The following is a 22,774-nucleotide window of genomic DNA, read 5'->3' on the forward strand; positions in this document are numbered from 1 at the left end:
CTCCTTTTGTGATCCTCCTGTTGGCCCCTACACAAACACTTAGTGGTTCTGTGATTTTGGGCAAGTCACAAGTTCCTCCAAGCCTCAGTTTCCTCATCTGTAAAATATGGATACTAATTCTAGTTCTACCTTCCCTACAGGTTTATTGTGAGACTCAGATGAAATAATGTACATGCAAGCATGTTGTGACCATATGTAAAAGGGTTTGTTTTCATCAATATATGCATCAATGTCATGCCATTTCTAGGAAGCCTCTTTCTCCCTCATTCTGGAAAAAAAAAAGCTATTATACTCTGCTTTCAATTTTCCCACCACTCTTTAATGGAAACAAAAGTTGTATGTAGGAAGAGAGAGATTATTTTGCAACTCAATTTGGTGTCTGTGACTTCATTTTAATCACTTTGTAGGAATTATGGACTGTGTTTTGGTTTAAATAACAGGTATATTCTGGAGATTTTTTTTACGATACTCAGGCTTTGTGTGTGTGTGTGTGTGTGTGTGTGTGTGTGTGTGTGTGTGTGTGTGTGTGTGAAGATGGACCAGTCCCATGGGACAGAGCAAATGTCCTACCAGACCTACCAGCGATTAATGGATTATGGTATGGACACGTGGAACCAGGCTCTAAAATTGGTGGAGGAGCCAGATGGGAGGGACCTAAGCTCCTTCCTTTTCCTTTATTGTTCCATTTAGGAAAGGGTCCTAGGCTAACATGAGGGTTCTTAGGAGTTAGAGCAGTCCCAGGACTCTGGGCAAGGTAGACAAGTCCTCTAGCTTAACAGCAGCAGGCTTTGGAGCTGAAGTCACCCTTTCATTCAGGCCCCACTCCCTAAGAGCCAAGGGCCCAGGAGGGAGAGGGGGAGCTGCTGGACTGGTATGGTAGCACTTAGGATATGGGGGCGGGGGAGGGGAGAAAGTAATGGGTACACCAGGGGAGGGCCAGGTCCAGGAGCTTGTACCTTTTGATTGTACAAAAATAAAGACTTTTTTCATTTGTAAGAATGGAAAAAAAAAATCAGCAGCTTCCCCAATTAATTGGACAAACTCCCCAATAAACACAATAAGTTTACTGAGGGACACCTCTTTACAGAGTATGAGGAAACAGGGAAATAATAATTGACTGATAGAGAACCAAGAGGATAGACTCTTCCTGAAGGAATCTTCCTGTCTCCATTGTCTACCAAAGTGGAACCAAGTCCAGATTCCTCTGTTGTTCTCTTTAGGATATCTTCTTTGTCTTTTCCCTTGCACTTTCTTTCAGAGTACTAAGTGTATGGGATGGGATATATTTCTCCCTTCTGCTTCTAGGAGCAGTTAATGGTAATTGTATCAGAAGTACTTACTGTGCAGTGTGTGCTTGCCCATAGACATGAGTTCTTTTATTTTTACATTTTTATCAATTTTATTAATTTTATTTTTTCTTCAGTATTTTATCTTTCCTCAATTAATGTAAAAACAATTTACAACATTTGTTTTTAAAATTGAGTTCCAAATTCTCTTCCTCTCTCCCCACCTCCCTCATTGAGAAGGCAAGCATAGTATACTAATTAACCATCTGGATCTTTGACTGAACAATGTGAGATATCTCCTTCAACTTAGCACTTGAAAATTAATTTTTAATCCACAGTAATGGAATGTTTACCTTTACATCTTTCTATATTAGTCATGTTGTAAAAGAAAACATAGATAAAAATTTAAAAACCCCAGAAAAATAAAGAAAGTAAAAAAGTAGGCTTCCATCTGTATTCAGACACCATCAGTTCTTTCTCTGGGGATGGATGACATTTTTCATCATAAGTCCTTCAGACTTGTCTTGGATCATTGTACTGCTGAGAATAACTAAGTCATTCACAGTTGATCATTATACAACATTGCTGTTACTATGTATAATTTTCTCCTGGTTCTATTCATTTCACTTTGCATCAGTTCATGTAAGTCTTTGCAGATTTTTCTGAAAGCATCCTGCTCATTTCTTATAGCACAATAGCATTTAATCACCATCATATACCACTATTTGTTCAGCTGTCCCCCAATTGATGGGCGTCCCCTCAATTTCTAATTCTTTGCCACCAGAAAAGAGCTGCTATAAATATTTTTGTACATATAGTTCCTTTTCCTTTTTGTTTTTTATCCCTGTTGGGATACAGACCTAGTAGTGGTGTTGCTAGGACAAAGGGTATGCATGATTTTATAGCCCTTTGGGCATAATTCCCAATTCCTCTACATAATGGTTGAATCAGTTCACAACTCCACCAACAATGAATCAGTTAAACATGAATTCTTGAACCTGAAATTCCTCATAGACTTTTAGTTTTCCTTTCCTTTTTTTTCTGAGCATGTCAGAGAGGAGAGAACCTATGATAGTGAACATGTTCCACCAAGAGATGAGAACTTTGGGGGTAATGATTAAGTTCTTACAGAAGCACTGGATGGAGACAGACATATATGCCCACTAGGTCTGCAAGTGGGGATTTTTAATTCACTAGGCAGAATGATGCTTGAAACTAGCCTTCTAGCCCATGAAGCAAGACATCTTGGGCAGCACTTCATGGGGAGTTAATGCCATGCTCAAAGGTGCAAGTTAAACAGTCTGGCTTGTCTGCCTTCTAGAAGGGTATGCCACTTACTGTTTGCTACTTAGAGAAGAAAAGGGATCACCACCTCAATATCTGCATCAAAAAGACTAATGACATGCCCCTGGCAAAGGGAATTTGGGTAAGAGCTGTGGACCTTGCAAAGCCCTACCATTACCATGAGCTACTTGGACAATATAGATCTAATGGGAAAGGGATTGTTTGTTTAGCAGCTCCCAAAGTATGTTTATCTTTTAGGAGAGTTTATACTACAGAATAATATAAATATGGATGTGTGTGTATGACTGTGTAGAATGAGGATTTCACCAAAATGCCAAAGAGTTGCTCCAATTACAATTCCTAGCTTAGTCATCTAGGAGAACTATGGAATACTTGAGTATAATATGGGTTTCTTAATCTGTTCATAGGCTCCGGTGAGTTCCTTTTCATCTTTTGAATTTTCTGTTTGGTGAAAAGAAGGCTTTATCATATCCACTTTGCATTTGCTACTTTGGGTGCTTGTATAGGAATGGAATATGTCCTTTTATTCATTTTTAATATTATACATTTTTAAATTTTTATTTTTAATTTTCGAAATAAAACAAGCATTTTCATAACATAGTATAATAAAAAAGATGATTGTACATGAAACTGCAAATCCACTATGCACAATTTGCTGTTCCTTTCCAATATACAACAAAATTATCATGCAATTCCCCCCCCCCCAAGTCCTAGAGAACTGGAAATTACAGGGATGCCCTTTTACCCACCCATATTTAGGGAACACCTAGTCATGAATTATACCTGAACTTTATTTTAGAGAGTTCCTGGAGTAACTCCAAGGAGAAGCAACAAGTAACAAGGGATGATAGGCCTTTCAGGGTTTGTCCCCAAAATTACACCCTGATTGTGTGGGCCCCTAGTCTTCAGGGGCACTGGACCATGGGTTACATCTGCAGAAATGTGTGCTATTCTGTGGGACTGTAAATTCCATGAGGTCCTGTAATTAATTTTAATCTCCTTTAGTGTTTAGAGGCAGCTAGGTGGCACAGTGGATGGAGGGCTGAGCCTGGAGTTGGGAAGATACTTGAGTTCAAATCCGGTGTCAGACACTGGACGATATAACCATGGCAACTCACTTAGCTTTTGTTTGCCTCACTTTCTTCAACTATAAAATGGGGATAATAATAGCACCTACTTCCCAGAATTGTTGTGAGGATCAAATGTGATAATATTTGTAAAGTGCTATATTTGTAAAGCACAGTTTTTGGCACACAGTAGGTGCTTAATAAATGCTTGTTTCCTTCTTTCTAGCGCAGTGCTTGGAGTAGGTACTAATAAAGATTAGTGATTATAAAATAATTCAGGTGAAGATCTTGGCCTCAGTATATACTAACCCATCTTATAGCTCTCTGATGTCCCTGACTATCTTCCCCCACCCCCCATCCCCTCTACCACCAATATTGATAGGCATCTTCAAAGACACAGTAATGGGGAAGGGAGCTAAAAGCCACCTTGGGTCTGGAGGCCTTCTAGCCACTTTGAAGCCTTCCTTTGCAATGGGATTGATTGCCAGATCTTTTAGTAATCTTCTTGTCCTGCTGACTCTCTGTGGATTGCTTTTGCCTGTCAGACTGCTTGGTTTCTCAATACTATCCTTGTATATCCTCTGCACATCTTTGTACTGAGGCACCCATTCCCTCCCCCCACCCCAAACTCCCATATCGGCTTAGACTTTGACTCAGCTTCCTGTAAATGAAGCTGAACAGACAGGTGTGTAGCCTTCTGAGAGTGGCAGGTGGGGGCTATGACCTTTCTCAGATAGTATATCTTTGCCGAGTTAATCCCTCACACTTTAGGCTCTCTACAGAGATGGCTTTTGGGACTGCTCCCTCACACTTTAGGCTCTCTACAGAGACGGCTTTTGGGACTGCTCCCATCTTAACTCAGCTTGTTCTAAAAAACGAACAAAGTATACTAATTAACTGTCTGGATCATTGACTGAGAAATGTGAGGTATCTCCTTCAACTTAGCACTTGAAAATTAATTTTTAATCTGTTTACTCCTTGACAACTTTAAGGGAAGTTGACATATTTTGAACAAATTTAATATGTCCCTAAAAGGTATCAAGAAGTTGTTGAATTTGATTTGTGAAATACACAGAAGAAAGCAGAATGAAGTTCAGAAGGGGATAAGGACAAGCAGGGCAACTTGGTGCCATTTGTGTTCAATTTAATATGCACTGAAAAACAGACTGTACGTAACAGAAAGTCACAGTTTTATATACAATGCTCTTTTTTCAATTGTTTTTCTAAACCAAAATGTTCATTTTCTTGATGTTTGTTAAATACAGTCAGTTCTGCTATAATGCTTGTTTTAAAAATGAGAATTTGTTCCAAAGCTACTGATATATTAGAGAACATCTTGAGTGTGACACATTGTGAATTTATTGATATGTAATTTCTTCAGAGAGAAACAGAATGAAGAAAACTGTCCCACTTCACAATAAATCACAAGTTGCAACCTTCTAATGCCCATTTTCACAAACAAACTTTGGATCTTTGTCAAGGTAAAGAGATGGGGTGGGGGGCAGGGGGAACAGGTTGAGCAGCAGCTGGACAGCCTGAAGCTGCAGACTCTGACACTATTTGTTTAACATGTGTAAAACTGCTGCCATTTTGATTAGGTTCCCTTTTTAAAAACAATTTGTCCCTGATGAGGTGGGTTTTTTTGTTTTGTTTTTTGTTTGTTTTAGGTTTTTGTTTTTGTTTTTTTTGCATTGTGCCCCTAATCCCATTTTTCCCATAAGCTCTCTGTGGGTCTATTGTGAGATTTTGCATAGTGTAGTGCTTTCTGGGAATGCATTGGTATTATAATAGAGCTGACAGTACTCTGAAAGAAAATTTGATTTGTGCTTCATATGCCATACAGAAACAGCAGAAACATCCTCTTATCACTCCCACAACAGGCCTATCTTCTGTAATTTTAAGAAACAGAATTCAATGAAACCAGTCAATGACACTTTAAAAGGAATCTGCTTGCAACCAAGGTCTTCCTTTCACTGTCCCCAGTAGTCTTAATAGAGGACGTTTCTGCAGGTGCCTGTTACAACTGTGGCCTAGGAAAAGACAAAAGGAATCAGAAAACCATGTCAATTAGTGGATTTTATGCTTTAATAAGTTACTGCTTTCATGCTTTAAATAGGTACCATGTTTCTAATTGCCACTTTATTCCATAAGCAAAAGAATGCTGATTCAGATGAATTGCATTACAAAGACACGTGGTGGTAACATATGGATAAACATTGTTTAGTTGAGACAGCTGACTGGAATCGCTTGACTGTGCCTCCATTAAATAGCTTTTCCTATAGGAATGTATATGTCATTTTGTCACCCTTTACTTTCTTGATAGGGCATCCATTTGTGTCAGTCTGTAGGCTGAAGTTTGAAGCCACCGGGAATAATCAACTATCAAAAATGTTTCTTTTCCAAAATGATTTTAAATTCTTTTTTTTTGTTTTGTTTTGTGAAACACTATGCTAGGTGCTGTAGAAAGTGGTCTCTCTCTCAATCTAAGACAGTCCAAAATGATAAATATGGAAATAATGAAGACATGGGAAAATGAACTACTACTAAACATCCCCATTTGCTTATCCTGTGAAAAATAAATAAGGACACCTGGCTGGGATTTTTGTTGTAGGAATGTGTTCCTAATTAGCTAGGCTGTATTGTCAGACTCCTCAATAATGTGCCTGAGGAAAGTATCAGCACTCCAAAAATGTCAACAGAAAGAAGAAGAGAATTCTAAGAACAATTCTGAGCCATTCTACCGGTTCTACTAGAAACCATCAAAGGTGAGGAGAACATTTAGAATATTCAGATTTATTAATCCCAGAGGGTTTTTTTCTAAATTGTGTTGCTAATACATATACATGCATATGTATGTATAAAACATGATACCTACAGGGTGTGTGACCCTAAGCATGTGACTTAACCTCTTAATGCCCTAGCCAACTGCCTAAGACTATTTAAAATTGAAAAGAATGTTCTGATCTGTATTGATAGAAATTCCTTGCTGAAAGCTAGCTATACCCATTAAATCATAGGTCTGGTCAGAAAAATAATTAAATGGAATATTAATACAATACAACCTCAATTATTTTATATTTTGTAGATCACATTCTATTTCCTTAAACTTCTCAGTTTTGCTGGAAGATAGATTATGCATAGCAGTTTTTGGATAGAGAGGATCACAGAAGAAAAAATGAATAATTTTGATTACAGTAAAGTTTTTGGGTTTTTTTTTAATACAAACTGGTACAGCTAAGATTAAAAAAGGAAACAGTTAACTGGGGGGGAATCTTTAGAGCAAGTTTCTTTGAGAAAGGTCCCATTTCCAAGATATATTAGGAACTGATTCAAATTTGTAGGAATAAGAGCCATTCTCCAATTGATAGATGGCCAAAGGATATGGACAGGTAGGTCTAAAGGGAAGAAGCCCAGACTATAACCATATGAAAAAAAGAAATGCTCCAAAACGCTAAAAATTAGAGAAATGCAAATTAAAGCAATTCTTCTGTTCCATTTTACACCCGTCCGTCTGGCAAAGATGATAAAAAGAAAAATGAAAAAAGTGACAAATATTGGAGGGAATTTGAGAAAACAGGCACATTGATAACTCTGTTGATGTCCAGCCATTGTGGATAGTAATTTGAAATTAATGTGCAAAAAGTTACTAAGCAGAGCATGTCCCTTGACACAGCTAAGCTTCAACTCCAAAAAAAGAGGAAAAGGTCTTATATGTACAAAAATATTTATGGCAACTCTTTTGTAGTGGTAGAAAACTGGAAACTAAGGAAATACTAACCAACTGGGGAATGGCTGAGCAACTTGTGGTATGTGAATGTAGTGGAATATTACTGTGCTTTAAGAAATGAGGGTAAAAAATTATTTCAAAGAGACATGGAAAGACTTCTGTAAATCAGTGGAGAGTGAAGTGAGCAGAACCACAAGAACAATTAATACTATAACAACAGTATTTACAAAAGGAACAATTTTGAAAGACTTTGAAACTCTGATGAACTAAATGATCAGTCATAATTTCAAAGAACTGATAAAGAAGAATGATGCCCAATTCATGACAAAGAGATCACGGACTAACATGTAGAATGAAAAATTCATTTTTGGCTGTGAACAACATGGGAATATGTTTTGCTTGACTATGCTTGGTAATATAGGAACTTTTGGAGGGGGGCAGAAGAGGAAGATGGGAAAGAAAAAAATGCTCTATAATTTGAAAAGATTAAAAATTTTGAAGAAAATAGTTTCTGATTATTTTTTGTACTTTAGTTGTTCATTGTAAATTTACCTTGTTCATTTTTTTATTTTGGAGATTGCATTTTCCTCTTCCACCCTCAGTAAACTGAAAGTTTAACAATTTTAATGATTTCAAAGACATTCCTTTTGAAAAAACTAGTTCTTGCTTTTGCTATTTTTAGAACCTCTCCTTCATTTTATCTCTTTCTTCTAATTTTCAAATATTTCTGCTTTTCTTATTAGAGTTTTTGATTTGTTTTAAATTTAGATTTCTAGTTTTTTTTTTAAATTGCATGCTTGGTTCATAAAATCTCACTTTTTCTATTTTCTTTATGGTATACTTTCATGGATACAACTTTTTTTCATGAGGACAGCTTTGGCTGCATCCCCAAAATTCATAATAATCTCCAGCATTTATATAGCACTTAAGGTTTGAAAAGCCCCTTATATATGTTATTTCATTGATCATCACAGCAACCCTGAAAGGTGAGTGCTGTTGTCATTCCTCTCCTTTGCCTTTAAAAATAAAAATAAAAATAAATACACACACACACACACACACACACACACACACACACACACATACACACACGAAGAAATCGAGGCTGAGAGGTTAAGTAACTTGCCCAAGGGCCTACTAAGGATTTAAAAGATCTTCTCAACTCTAAGTCCAATACTCCAGCCACTAGGCTGCCTAGTGGCCTCTATGATCTCTGTTATTATTTTCTTTTATACAGTTAATAGTTGTTTCTATAATTTGTTCAATGATTTACTCAGCATTCACAATGTCATTATTTACTGCCCATTTAGGTCCATTTCTTTTGCTTGGACATTGCATTACTTATCATTTTTATTGAGTTATGATCTATAGGATGAGGCAGCATGGTGTAGTAGACAGAATCAGGAAGAACTGGGATTCAAGTCCTGGCTCTGATGTACACATTGGCTGTGTGACTCTGAGCAAGTCATCTTACCTCTTATCACCTCCAAATAGCTCTTCTGCTGGTTTTATTGTTGTTTCAGTCATGGCTATCTTTCAAGACCCTATTTGAGGTTTTCTTTGCAAACATACTGGAATGGTTTGCCATTTCCTCGTCTAGTTCATTTAACAGATGGAGAGAGCACGGGGCTGGAGTCAAGACCTGAATTCAAATACTACCTCAGACGCCAGCTGTGTGACCTTGGGCAAGTCATTTAACCTTTGTTTGCTCAGTCCACTGGAGAAGGAAATGGCAAACCAATCCAGTATCTTTGTCAAGAAAACCCTATGGATAGTATGGTCCACAGGGTCACAGAGTTGGACAGACTCAACAACAACAACGCCAACATTATGATCGTGAGATTTGTGTTTGTCTCCATTTTTTGGAGGGGGAGGGGATTGGGGGAGCACAGAGCTCTGAGCTGAGGGGAGGAACAGGGGAGAGAGAGCACAGTACTGGACAGTAAAGTTAAGATAGTTTTTTTTAAGGGGGGTGTAGATTTCTTCCATAATTCTTTATGTAAAAATCACATTTGCATAATGCAAATTTACATAAAGCAAGAACTGCTTGTATCATATTCCAAGCCCTCAACTCCTTTAACATGGAAGCTGCTAAAGCTTGTGTGAGCTTTATTCAATTTTTATAACAATTTTTGAATTGTTTCTTTCTAGTTACTTGAAATATTTCCTCCTTGACCTGGGAGCTCTGGAATTTGGCTATACTATTCCTGGGAGTTTTCATTTTGGGATCTCTTTCAGGAGGTGATAGGTGGAATCTTTCACTTTCTATTTTACCTTCTGGATTTAAGAGATTAGTACAGTTTTGCTTGATATTTTGGCATATGATGTCTAAGCTCTTTTCTTGATCATGGCTTATATTATCTCTCTTTGATTTATTTTCCAGGTTAGTTATTTTTCTGATGAGATATTTAATATTTTCTTCTATTTTTTCATTCTTTTGACTTTATTTTATTATTTCTTGATGTCTCATAAAGTCATTAGCTTCCACTTGCCCAATTCTAATTTTTATCTTTTTTTTTTTTTTGCTTTTTGGTGAGGCTATCGGGTTAAGTGACTTGCCCAGGATCACACAGCTAGTAAGTGACATGTGTCTCAGACTGGATTTGAACTCATGTACTCCTGACTCCAAAGTCAGAGCTCTATCCACTGTGCCACCTAGCTGCCCCCCAATTCTAATTTTTAAGAAATTATTTTCTTCAGTGAGCTTTTCTGCCTCTTTTCCTATTTAGCCAATTCTGTTTTTTTAAGGTGTTATTTTCTTCACTATTTTTTGTCTCTTTTACTAAGTTGTTAATTCTCTTTTCATAATTTTCCTGTAATGCTCTCATTTCTTTTCCCATTTTTTTCCTCTAGCACTCTTATCTCTTTCTTGAACTCTTTCAGGAATTTTTGTTGGGCTTGTGTCCAATTAGCGTTTTCCTTTGAGGCTTTGCTTGTAGCTGTTTTCATATTGTTGTCTTCTTCTGAGTTTGTACTGGTCTTCCCTGACACTGTAGTAGCTTTCTATGGTCAAGTCCTTTTTTCATTCTTGTTGTTGTTCATTTTCCCCAGTATATTTCTTGATTCCGAACTTTATGTTAAAGTTGGTCTCTGCTCCCCTGGGGGTGGGAAGGCACTGTTCCAAGCTTCAGGCTTTTCTGTTCCATTTTCAGAGCTAGTTCTGGGGGCCTGCAAGTTTTTGGTGCATCCAAGGTAGTGTGATCTGGGGAGAGATGTGGTCGCTGCTCTTCTTTGCTCCCTGCTCCCCTACGGCTGCTAGTGGCCCATGCTGCCTTGGAATTGGGATCAGGGCCCCTGCTCCCATGTGACTGACCTCAAGCACTTCTCTTTGTCCTGGAACTTTGACCCAGAACTACATATGGGCAATAGAGTTGCCAGTTAGTAGTAGCCGTACCAAGTGCCAGTCATGTGGTCCCCTGTAATCTGTTTCTGATCAGTTGTCTGACTCCTTTCCCATCTCTGGGATGAGAGCTCCTGAGGCTGCTGCTGCAGCTACTTACAAGCCCCTTGTTCTTTCTTTAACTCAATTTTTAAAAGTCTTGTTTTGTCCCATAAGCACGAGGAAATTAATTTCATTGTTTACTCTTTTCTTCATAATCATATTCATTTGCCTTTCTTTTCTTTTCGTAATTTGGAGTAATTTCAAGTTGAATACTTTAGTAGTCTCCTGTCTTTTGGAAGAATGACTTTCTTTTGTTGAAGATCCACTTTTTTTTTTCAATTGATGATTAGGCTCAGCCTTGCAGTATATCATTTTGGGTGCTGCTGTTGTGATTAGCCTTCATCTATATGAGCCCACTGTTTCAGTAATAGGCCATAGCTTGCAAAGTCAATTTGTCAAATTCTAGTGGGGCCAGAAGTGCCACAGCTATTTTCTTTTGTGTCCTCCATTGATAATAGATAAAAGTGCAGAGGCACAGTTGGGACAAAGTGTTCCTTGTATTAGCCAGGGACTGTTTCCAGGTTACCATTCCAATGAGTTTTATGAACATGTAACTAACTTGAAGATTGAGAAGCAATTTTTTCAAAGATTACAATTATAATTTCACTATAAACAAAGGATTAAATTTTTCAAGACTAGATTCAATAACCACTCCTCTAGAGTCCAAGGATACTGTTATGGGGTGGAATATTAGGAAGGGACAGAAGAACTGTCACTTGTGATGGATACTAGGACAAGAGACTAAAGAGAAAACATGTTAAACTTCTTTCCTGAGAAAAATGATTAATTCATAATCTTGTGAAAAGAATTTTTAAGAAAAACTCTAGCCCTTATCTGGAAAAAACTGAATGATAGGAATGTTTTCAGAGTGATGGTTAGTGGTGACTGATTTCACAGCCAACATATAGGAGATATTGTCTTGAGGACTTAGAGCTAATTGACAAGTTACTAAAATTTCAACGTCTCTCATTAATGAGACAATATCAACACTATTGCCTTAGAATCCAAGAGGAGAATGAATAAAGGGAATGAGTCACATAGGCTAAGAAGTGGAAGTTCAGAGTGGTTAACACCACCAAGTGGATGCACCTGAGACCCACATGAGGTCAGAGCCTCTAAAACCCTGTTACATATATTGCAATGATATACTGGAAATTACAGACAAAAAAAGAATTCCCTCACCATATTACTGCATGCTACATAGTTCTTTATTCCAGTTTGGTTTTTATGACATATGTGTTATTATACACAATAATTAAAATAATCAAAAAGAGTAAGAAAATAAATAAGATATCCTGGTTTACAACCCAAAACTGGTTTATGTGAAGCTGTTAAACAAAAAGACCAACTGAACATTTTGTAAATTAAATGGTTTACATCAGTGAGGAATATTAGGGTTCACAGTCACCAGAGTCTTCACCAGTCTTCCTAACATATAGATAATCCTACCAATCTACTCATCTCATCTTACAGAATGTCTGCAAAAGGCTTAAGCAGCTCTGTGGAGAATGCCACTATCTCAGAATGAACCATTTTTACAATAACAGTAGAATAAATTTTTCTTGATTTGTCTATTAGATTGTGAGCTCCTCCATTATACTATGAGCTCTTTGAGGGCAGGGACTGTATTTTTGCTTCTTTTTGTTATCTCCAGCACCTGACAGGTGCTTAATAAATATTTATTGATTCAGATTAACTAATTTTTATTTGTACACAGTGAGAATCAGAGAGTCTTAGAAGGAAAGGCAAAGAAAAAAATCAGAAGATGGACCATGATTTGAAATTTCAGTTATCTGCATACTAAATATCCTCCCTTGAGAAACTAGAGTTCAGTGTTTTATGTTGATAGAGAACACTGCAGGTACTTTAAATAACCACCAGAGGGCATATGGCGGACAACAGTTTGGCAATACTGAGAAACCTCAGTTTTGAAGGGGCTCTTTCTGCTTTTGATAACCCTTTTAGCTCGAATGTTCTCACTGTGAGTTTGAGCTCAAGCATCTCTCCCATCCTGCTTATCTTTGTAGTTAGCAGAACTGGGTCTGAAAGACCACAAAATAGGAGTAGGATCTACCAGATAATTTTAATAAGAGTAAGTCAGCAACATTTATAGAAGGAAAGATTCATATGGTATGAAGACTATTTTCTCCAAATTTTTTGTAACTTAGATTTTTTTTGTTGGAGGGTAAGTCATTGGGTGTAGATTTAGAATACTATCCATTTTCCACACAAATGGCTCTTTTCCCATCAAAACTGATCTTTACTGTAATCCAAAGAATCTACTGTATAATTTAAATATTCTGTGTTTTGGACCAGTCTTTGGTAGACTAATGTTGCACTAGATACATTAATATTTATATTGTTACACAAAATTCTTTGACTCAAAGATCAGAATTAGTGATGTTTAAAGCATAGTAATAGATAGAAAAAGAATTGGTTTTAAGTGCAAATAGATATTGCAATTCATAGGAAGAACTTGAACATTTAACCACAAAACAATACAAAGCTACTTTAGAGATAAAGGTAAGTCAGAAATACTGTTATGGTATAAGACAAATACACACTGATTTCAGGAGCCAACCTATGTCAATGTGTTAGAAAGTGCCAAGTTTTTGATCAGCAGATCCAGGAATGTTTTTAGCCATTGCTGTGATCTGTAAGCAACAAGTCCACCCTTATTGGCCCATCGATCTATACCAGTAGCACCTTGATTGTCCACATTGTACAACAAGTGTGGCAAATCAAGCCCAGTTTCTGGGTTTCTTTTTAAGCACTCCCTCAAATCCACCATTCCTCCACCAATTGACTTCAATATGGCATGCGCAGCACAGGAGTCCCATTTGAATGTGGTATCCTCCGAAAAGATGTAGACATCAACAAGACCTTGTACAACACAAAGGCTCTTGTATCCAGCTCCAGCTGCCCCATACACATTTTCACCACATATATTGGATAGGGCTGTTTTGATGGTGTCCTTTTCGCTTGCACTAATGATGGCAGAAAAGTGCTTGGTGAATTTAGGTTCACAGCTGGCCTCTTCAGTCAGCTGGCTGGCTGCTTCACCATCATTTCCATTCTCATTGGAAAGCTGAAGTGAATGAATGTTGGAATCCATATAAGAAAGGCCCCAAAAGTACTGTCCTTTCCACCTGTGAAAAAGAAATGCAAGTGATTTTCCCTCTTCATTTGTTTTTTTCCCAGATGACATTAGTTTTTCATTGTAAATATACATACATATTCTTCACTACTTTTGCCACAGTTATTTTAATGGGCCTTAAAACCTTTATCTTGCACTGAAGTCCTATTCTAATGCCTCATCATGTCATGGAAGTAATCTTGGGCTTTAAATTGCTACCTTTGTCATGTCCATGATAGCACAAAAATGTTTTAGGAACATTGATCTGCCAGGTGATTATATTATTAATACTATAAAAATTCTAGCACCATTTTGGGGGATATGAAATCAAGTACAAAAATTAAGATGAACGAATAAAGTTATGTCTAACTTAAGGATGGCTTCTAGCTCTTGCTTAAATTTGTCATGGTTTTAGTAACTCTGCTTTATCTTCCTTTACTCTCCAGTTCTACTCTCTTTGATGGCACAAATAGCAGAGGTTATAAATCTTTGGAAGTAGCTGTCTGGGAATAATCATCATTGTACCTAGTCCCAATACTTTGTCATTTAAAATATTTAAAGTAGTGGTCATTGAAGAAGGTAGAAAATTTTTTTTAATCATTACTTTTGGTGTTTTTATTTTTGATGGGGGTTAATTACTGCTACACGATAAAATGGACATTCATTTATTAAGCACCTATTATGTGTCAAGCACTAAAGATACCAATAAAAGAGTGAGATAGGCACTGTCCTCAAGAAGTTTAAATGCAGCTAAGAAAAAATTTCAAGAAAGTCAATTTCTTCAGAGGGAAAACAGTCTGTACAGGAAAAATAGCTTGAATTATTAAAATGAGAGTCAGCATGGTATAGTGGCTAGTGAGCTGGCCTCAAAGCCAGAAAGACCTTGGTTCAAGTCCTAACTCTGATGCAAACCGGATGATGACACTGGTCTGTTATTTTATGCTCTAGACAACTCTATAAAAAGCTCCAAGATGCAGTGAAAAGTTGGCAGAGGGACTTTTCTCACCTAGTACTTCCTAAACCGATGAAATGACACGTTTAGTCCCTATCCTTATTATGAAAATGAAAGAGTTTGGTTGGGCCACTGGCTACAGTGTCTGTGGCAGGGAAGAGAAGCCCTACTCTCTATTCCTGTTTATTCCAAGAGAGCCCTGAGTAGAGATTAGTAAGACAACAAAGGGGCAAGCTAGGTGGCGCAGACCATCCCTGCCTCAGACCAAATACTTGACAGTTACTAGCTGTGTGACCCTGGGCAAGTCACTTAACCCCAATTGCCTAAAAAAAAAATGGGACAAAAAGACAACAAGGCAACAAGCATTTATTGTGTGGCAGAGTGGAGTTTTGATTTAGTTTGCAAAGACATTTTTAAATGACACAAAGCCTCAGGCAATGCTCTGGAACTCCCAGTATAGTTCAAGACTACATGGAAATCCTTGGGTCACTCTTTTTAATTCACTTTCTAAGGGTCCTAGATTTATTCCAGAATAGCAATTTCTTATTTTGATTGTTAAAAATGTCTGATCCATAAGCTCCATGTCAGCTAGGGCAAAGGTGGATGGAGAAACAAAATGTACAGTGTTTACAATAAGAAATGCAGTTCCTGTTCTTTTCATTTCTTAAAAATGACTTGAATTAACCATATTTCTTGAAGCCATTAAGAAAAGTTCAACTGGTTGTCTATTTAATGATATTCTTCAAAACACATTTAGGAACTAGGAGGCAATATTAATAATAATAACAATAATGATAGGTAGGATTTCTATGGAGCTTTAAGGTTTGCAAGGTACTTTACAAATACTCTCATTTTATCCTCACAACCACCCTGGGAGATGTAGGTGTTACTATTATCCTCATTTTACATATGAGAAAACTTAGGCAGATAGAGGTTAAAGTGACTTGCCCAAGGTCACATAGCTAGTAAGTGTCTGAGGCCAGATTTTACTCAAATCTTCCTGACTCCAGGTCCATCACTCTACCCACTGTACCACCTACCTGTGGACATTATTTTAATAGTGATATTTGATTCTATCTAATCTTGGTATAAGTGTACTTAAGAAAACAGGGCACAGGATTGATGTTCTCTAAGACTCCAAATTAAAAATCCTGATTCTTTAGGTGCAGAACTTAATGTAACTGGAAAATGTCAATTTTTGGTCTGACTAGATAAAGAATTGGCTTAGGAAAAATAAAAATCATCCTTTCAAAAATTAACATAGGCCCCACCTTATTTAAAATTTTATATTGAAAAACTTTTGGCAGAAACATTCCAATATAGTTCAGTAATTGTAATGAAATATAAAGAGAGAAATGATTTTAGAAAATTTCTGAGTTAGAAGGGATTCTCTGGATTCTCAAAGATCTAGTCCAGGAGTGGGGAACCTGCTGGCTTCGAGGCCACATATGGCCCTCTGGGTCCTCAAGTGCAGCCAATTCTGGATTTAGTCAAAGGGATGCACTTGAGGACCTAGAGGGCCACATGTGGCTTTGAGACCGGTAGGTTCGGTACCCCTGGTCTAGTCCAACTCCCTTATTTTATAAATGGGGATAGTCAGGCTTAGAAAGTCATTTAGGAAAGATCACCGAAGTTGGCAAAGCTAGGGTTAGAACCCATTTCTTGGTGTCCAGGTCTGGCGCATCTTAAAAGATAGCTACGTCTGAGAGTATATAAGTTCTGACAATTCTGATGCCCAAAACCAATTCTTCTTTTACCTGAGTGTTTTTACATCTTGTGATGCAAATGGTTGATTGATGACTCCAATCAATGGCACCCCTGTTTGTCTATCATAGACACCAATTAATATAGTAACACACTGAAGTCCACATGGAAATATTCCTTGATTGGGCTTGATGTCAGCGGACCCTTTTATGTATTGATAAGTAGAGTCTAAAAATAAATTAAAATGGTCATTATTCAGATAAAGCTTAATTAGGATGGTGATGACCCCATTTTTTCTCCCCCTTTATACTCCTATGGCACTTACGGGTCCTTGTCTTAATCTTCTTACCCCTCTTCTACTTATGTCTTCAACTGTTCCTTAATTTATTTGTATTCATATATTATTTCTCTAACTAAACTGAAAACTTGGGTGAAGCAAGGACATCCATTATCACCACTATTATTCACTATTGTACTAGAAATACTAGCTAAAGCAATAAGACAAGAAGAAGAAGTTGAAGGAATAAGAATAGGAAACTAGGAAACAAAATTATTGCTTTTTGCAGACAATATGATGGTATACCTAGAGAACCCTAGAGAATCACCTAAAAAACTAGCTGAAATAATGAACAACTTTAGTAAAGTTGCACTATGTAAAATAATCTCATATAGATCATCAGCATTTCTACATATTACCAACAAAACCCAGCAGGAAGAGATAGAAAGAGAAATTCTATTTAAAATAACTGTAGACAATATGAACTACCTGCCTAAACAAACCCAGGAACTGTAAGTACATAATTACAAAACACTTTTCACACAGAAAAAGACAGATCTAAACAGATGGAGAAATATTAATTGCTCATGGGTAGGCTGAGCCAATATAATAAAAATGACAATTATACCTAAATTAGTTTACTTATTCAGTGCCATACCAATCAAACTACCAAAGAATTATTTTATTGATTTAGAAAGAAACACCAAAATTTATCTGGAAGAGAAAAAGTCAAGAACGTCAAGTGACTTGATCAATGAAAAAAAAATATGAAGAAAGGCAGCCTAGCAGCACCAGATTTCAAACTATATTACAAAGTGGCCGTCATAAAAACAATCTCGTACTGGCTATGAAATAGAGTGGTGGATCAGTGGTGTAGATTAGGTACACAGCATATAGTAAATGACCATTGTAATTTAGTGTTTGATAAACCCAAAGATCCAAGCTTTTGGGGTAAGATTTCACTATTTGACAAATATTGCTGGGAAAAATAGAAAGCAGTTTGGCAGAAACTAGGTACAGACCAATATCTCACACTGTATACTAAGATATGATCAAAATGGGTACATGATTTAGACATAAAGGGTGATATCTTAAGCAAATTAGGGGAGCATGGCAAAATTGGAAAAAATGGAAAAATCAAATCTATGGATAAGGGAAAAGTTTATAAACAAGAGATAGAGATCACAGAAATTAAAATGGAGATTTTTGATTGCATGAATATAAAAGTTTTTGTACAAACAAAACTAATACTGCCAAAATTAGAAGGAAAGCAGGAAACTGGAGGGGAAATTAACAGCAAGTCTCTCTGATAAAGGTCTCATTCCTCAAATACAGAGGGAACTGGACCAAATTTATAAAAATAAGGGCATTCCCCCAATTGATAAATGGTCAAAGGATATAAACTGACAGTTTTTAGAAGAAAAAAACCTAAGTTGTCAATAGTCATATAAAAAAATATTCTGAATCACCATTGATGAGAGAAATACAAATTTTAAAACTCTATGGTATCACTTCACACCTATCAGATTGACTAGCATGACAGAAAAGGAAAATGACAAATGGTAATGGGGATGTGGGGAAAATAGGTACACCGATGCATTGCTGGTGAAGTTACAAGCTAATCTAGCCATTCTGGGGAACAATTTGGAACTATGCTCTTTTTTTTTTTTTGGTGAGGCAATGGGGGTTAAGTGACTTGCCCAGGGTCACACAGGTAGTAAGTGTCAAGTGTCTGAGGCAGGATTTGAACTCGGGTCCTCCTGACTCCAAGGATGGAGCTCTATCCACTGCACCACATAGCTGCCCCTGGAACTATGCTCAAAGAGCTATAAAACTGGGCATACCCTTTAATCCAGCAATACTACTACTTGATTTATATCTCAAAATGATTAAAGAAAAAAGAAAAGGACCTATATGTAAAAAGATATTTATAGTAGCTCTTTTTTTGGTGGCAAATAATTAAAAATTGAGGGAATGCCCATCAGGGAATGGCTGAACAACTAGTGGTATATGATTGTGATGGAATACTATTGTGCTATAAGAACTGACCAGGGGAATGGTTTCAGAAGAACCTGGAAAGACTTATATGAACTGATACAAAGTGAAGTGATCAGAACCAGGACAACAATGTACATAGTAACAGCAATAATGTAATGATGACTAACTGTGAAAGACTTCATTACTCTGATCAATAAAAAGATCTAAGACATTCCAGAAGATTCACAAAGAAAGATGCTATCTGATGAATTCTAAGTGCAGATTGATGCATACTTTTTTCACTTACTTTATTTTTCTTACTTTTTTTTGCAACATGGCTAATATGGATTTTTTTTTATGACTTCACATGTATAATTGATATCATATTGCTTGTCTTCTCAATGGGTGGGAGAGGGGCTTAAGGGAAGGAGAGAATTGGGAACTACTAAACTTTTTAAACAATAATATTAAAACAAATTATAATTATTTCAAAAATAAACTGTACATTCTTTGTAAACAGGTACTGTATTATACTTATCTTTTCTCTCCCCCACCTTTTTTTTCCACCTTAAACTTATTTTTATCCTTTCACAGAGACAGCAGTACTTATATTTTTTCCTTTTACTGGACCTGTGATTTTTACCTAGGGAATTAACTCCTTCTATAATGAAAACCAGCAAATCCTCTGTAACTTCAAGTCTTAGGGAGGTGCTGGGAACACTGATAACTTAAGTGACTTGCCCATAGTGACATAGCTAGTATGTGTCAGAGGCAAGAAGTAGACGTCTTCCTGACTCTGCCTCAGTGCCTCTCTCAATGTTGAGCTATTTCTTGTACTTAATAACATAAAACTTCTAATATGTTAGAAAACTTTGTGTTTTAAAATCAGCCCAACACTGAAAGAAGTTACGAAAAATAATACTAATATCCTACAATTATTATAAAAACGGGTGAAGGAGAGAAGTAGGAAGAGTTAATAGTATTTTCACCAATGTTTTATGGTCATGAGAAATCATGGCATAGTGAATAGAGAACTGGTCTCAGGCTCAAGAAGACCTGGGTTCAAGTTCTGCTTCTGACACATATTGGCCATGTGGCCTTAGTCACTTTTCCTCTCAGTCTCTGGGAGGTTCTGTTAAGATTTTAATTTGCAAAGAAGGCATGTACCTGCTCTGATAGATGGAGTTTCCTCCTCTGGGTACTATACAAATGAAATCACAGAGCCAGTCTTTATTACATGATCATAGACTAGACTCCCTATGCGGCATGTTATGAAATTCATTTGGGAATGGAGAAGATCACTCTATGCCCCCTTTACTTGGTATTAATAGAATAGCAATGTGTTTATTATAAGATAGGGATCCACCACCACCCCCTTACCTATAGGATCCACCCACATTCCCATGATATCTTGTGGAATGTTGATTTTCACCAAATCCAGAGCTGGGTCAGCAAATGCAATATCTTGATGGACAGCTTGGGCCAGGGCTTCAGATGCCAACTTGTTACCATTAAGAACCTTACTAAGAAGTTCTGCAGTTTCTTCTTCTGTTGGACATATTTTAACTGTGATCTTTTCTCCTAAAACACACATGAAAAAGCATTATATTCTAAACTCAAAAAATAATAAACGACATTATATGCTCTTAAGTGGGCAGGGGCTTATCCATCCCGTGGTGGCACAGTAGGTAAGAGCTCTGGACTAGCAATCAGGAAGACTGTAGCTCAAAACCTACTCACTGGCTATTATGGGACAAGGCAAGTAAGTTAACCACTCTTAGCCTCAGTTTCATCATCTGTAAAATGGAGATATTAATAGTACTTATCTCACAGGGTTATTGTGAGGTTTAAATGAGGTAACACATACATAGCTCTTTGCAAACCATAAAGTGTCATATAAATGTTACTTATTGTTCTGCTAGTTATTATCTCCTAGAAGTTTTATCAGAGGCCTCTGTGTTAAACAACTTTTTTTTTGCCTTTTCAGCTTTGTCTTATTCCAGTTTTTGAGGTTTGATAGTTTTCAGTCATCTGAATATAAGCTATACGTCAAAAAAGATAGTTGGTTTTTATTTTATCCAACATGAGTGTACATAGCAATTATTTCAGTTCTGGCCTGAAACTCTGAGAGTCTTCTCCTCACAGACTGATTCTTTTGTGAAGGCAAACCCGGCCATCTTTTGCTTCAATTCTTACCTAGCCTTTAACTACCAAGTTGGCATTGCCTCAGACAAACTGAGACCTGGGAAAGACCTTAGCTTAAAAAGGCCAACGTCTCCCTCTGCATCTGGCGCCATCACCTATGTTTTGCCACCGGCCTCCAATGACTATGGGGAGAGAGTGAGGCTGATGACTTTGCACAGTTCTGCCTCACTAAAATCCAATTCACTTGCAAGTCAAGTCATCACCTTGCTGATATCCTTGGTCCTCTTCAAGAAAGGACGAACAGCATCCACCACTGAATTGGTCATGATTATACAATAACATGTATTTACGTAGCACTTTAAGGTTTGCAAAGCACTTTACATACATTGTCTTATTTGGTCTTATCTCCTTTTTACAGACGAGGAAACAGAGGAGTAGTGACTTGCCCGACGTTACACAGCTAATAAGTGACTGAGGCAGGATTGGATCCCAGGTCTTCCTGCCTCCAGGTTTAATACCTCACACACAAACTATCCCACTCCTAGGAAATAAGAATGTAATAGCAAAGAAACGTTCATCCTTAATAGTTCAGAGATGAGGAGATGGTACACTGGTTTTTATATTTATCTAAATACATACAGCAACATCATACTCAGCTGAACATGGCAAAGAATGACGAAGTGGTGAAAAGTGTCAAAATACATGTGTGTAAAGGTCATACAACTTAATCCACAAAAGTCCATCAATCATAGTATTTCCACTCACCTTAAAACAAGCTTATCTTTGTTTATTTTGGTTTTGAAACAATCTTATATGGTTTCCCACTTCATTTCAGCTTATAAGAAGCAAATTGGTACACCATACTACTGTTTGTATGTAGAAGAAATATGTTGGTTTTCGAGAAAGATGGTTAGACTATGAGACTGATTGTGTTTCTTAAGATAGATGGAAATATTCATTGTGAAACTGCATAACTAAATAATTGTTGGTAATATAGTATACCTAGAAAGGGGTGTGATGGAAAATTGAAAGGTAAAAGGAATAATTTCATTTAAATGATTATCATTTCAAGGGCTTAAAATAAGCCAGACATAGTGATTTTTGTTGTTGTTCAGTCATTTCAGTTGTGTCCTACTATCCACGACTGCATTTGGGGTTTTCTTGGCAAATATACTGGAGTGGTTTGCCAGTTCCTTCTTCAGCACATTTTATAGATGAGGAAACTGAGGCAAACAGGGTTAAGTGACTTGCTCAGGGTCACACTGCTAGTACTGGATTTGAACTCAGGTCTTCCTGACTCTAGGCCTGGTACTCTACCTATTATACCACCAAGTTGCCTGTAGGCATGGAGATACATGCCTGTAATCCCTGATGAGGCTGGCAGATCTCTTGAGCTCACTTCGCAGCCTGGAAAGTACCTCCTTACTTAGTCTATTAAAAGAAAAAGTGCTCAAAGTAGATTCAGTTCATGATAGAACATGAAAGTTCTGTGATTTTATAAACATGGGGAACTTAGAGTGTGAGAGTCCCTCTGCCCAAATAGATTGTGACCCGTCTAGATGTGGGCCAGGAGTTGCCCTAAATGGAGGATAAATGACTTGCCCAGGGTCTCATAGTTAGTAAGTGGCAAAAGAGATTTGAACCTAGGCTTTCTTGAAAAATAAGACCACCATGGTATAAGCTACATTGCTATCTCTATTTTCATAGTGTACTGTAATCTATGTGCTTTCATCTAAAAATAAAGTATGCTCATAAA

At 37.1% G+C, this 22,774-nt stretch overlaps 1 protein-coding gene across 6 annotated transcripts in view; it reads right to left on the reverse strand.

Moving 5' to 3' along the window:
• Positions 1-12,013: 12,013 nt before the first annotated feature.
• Positions 12,014-22,774, reverse strand: part of INPP1 (inositol polyphosphate-1-phosphatase) — a 56,100-nt gene continuing 45,339 nt past the window's right edge. For all 6 annotated transcript variants that reach the window (XM_020993608.2, XM_020993605.2, XM_020993610.2 and 3 more), the window contains exons 4-6: positions 20,254-20,454; positions 16,673-16,847; positions 12,014-13,976 (exon numbers count right to left, since the gene is read on the reverse strand). In XM_020993608.2, coding sequence (XP_020849267.1) covers positions 13,409-13,976; positions 16,673-16,847; positions 20,254-20,454 — 944 coding nt within the window. In that variant the 3' untranslated portion in view covers positions 12,014-13,408. The remainder of the gene's footprint in view (positions 13,977-16,672; positions 16,848-20,253; positions 20,455-22,774) is intronic.

This window comes from Phascolarctos cinereus, unplaced genomic scaffold (genome assembly GCF_003287225.1).
Source record: "Phascolarctos cinereus isolate Bilbo 61053 unplaced genomic scaffold, phaCin_HiC Scaffold_726;HRSCAF=1367, whole genome shotgun sequence".
Lineage (NCBI taxonomy): Eukaryota > Metazoa > Chordata > Mammalia > Diprotodontia > Phascolarctidae > Phascolarctos > Phascolarctos cinereus.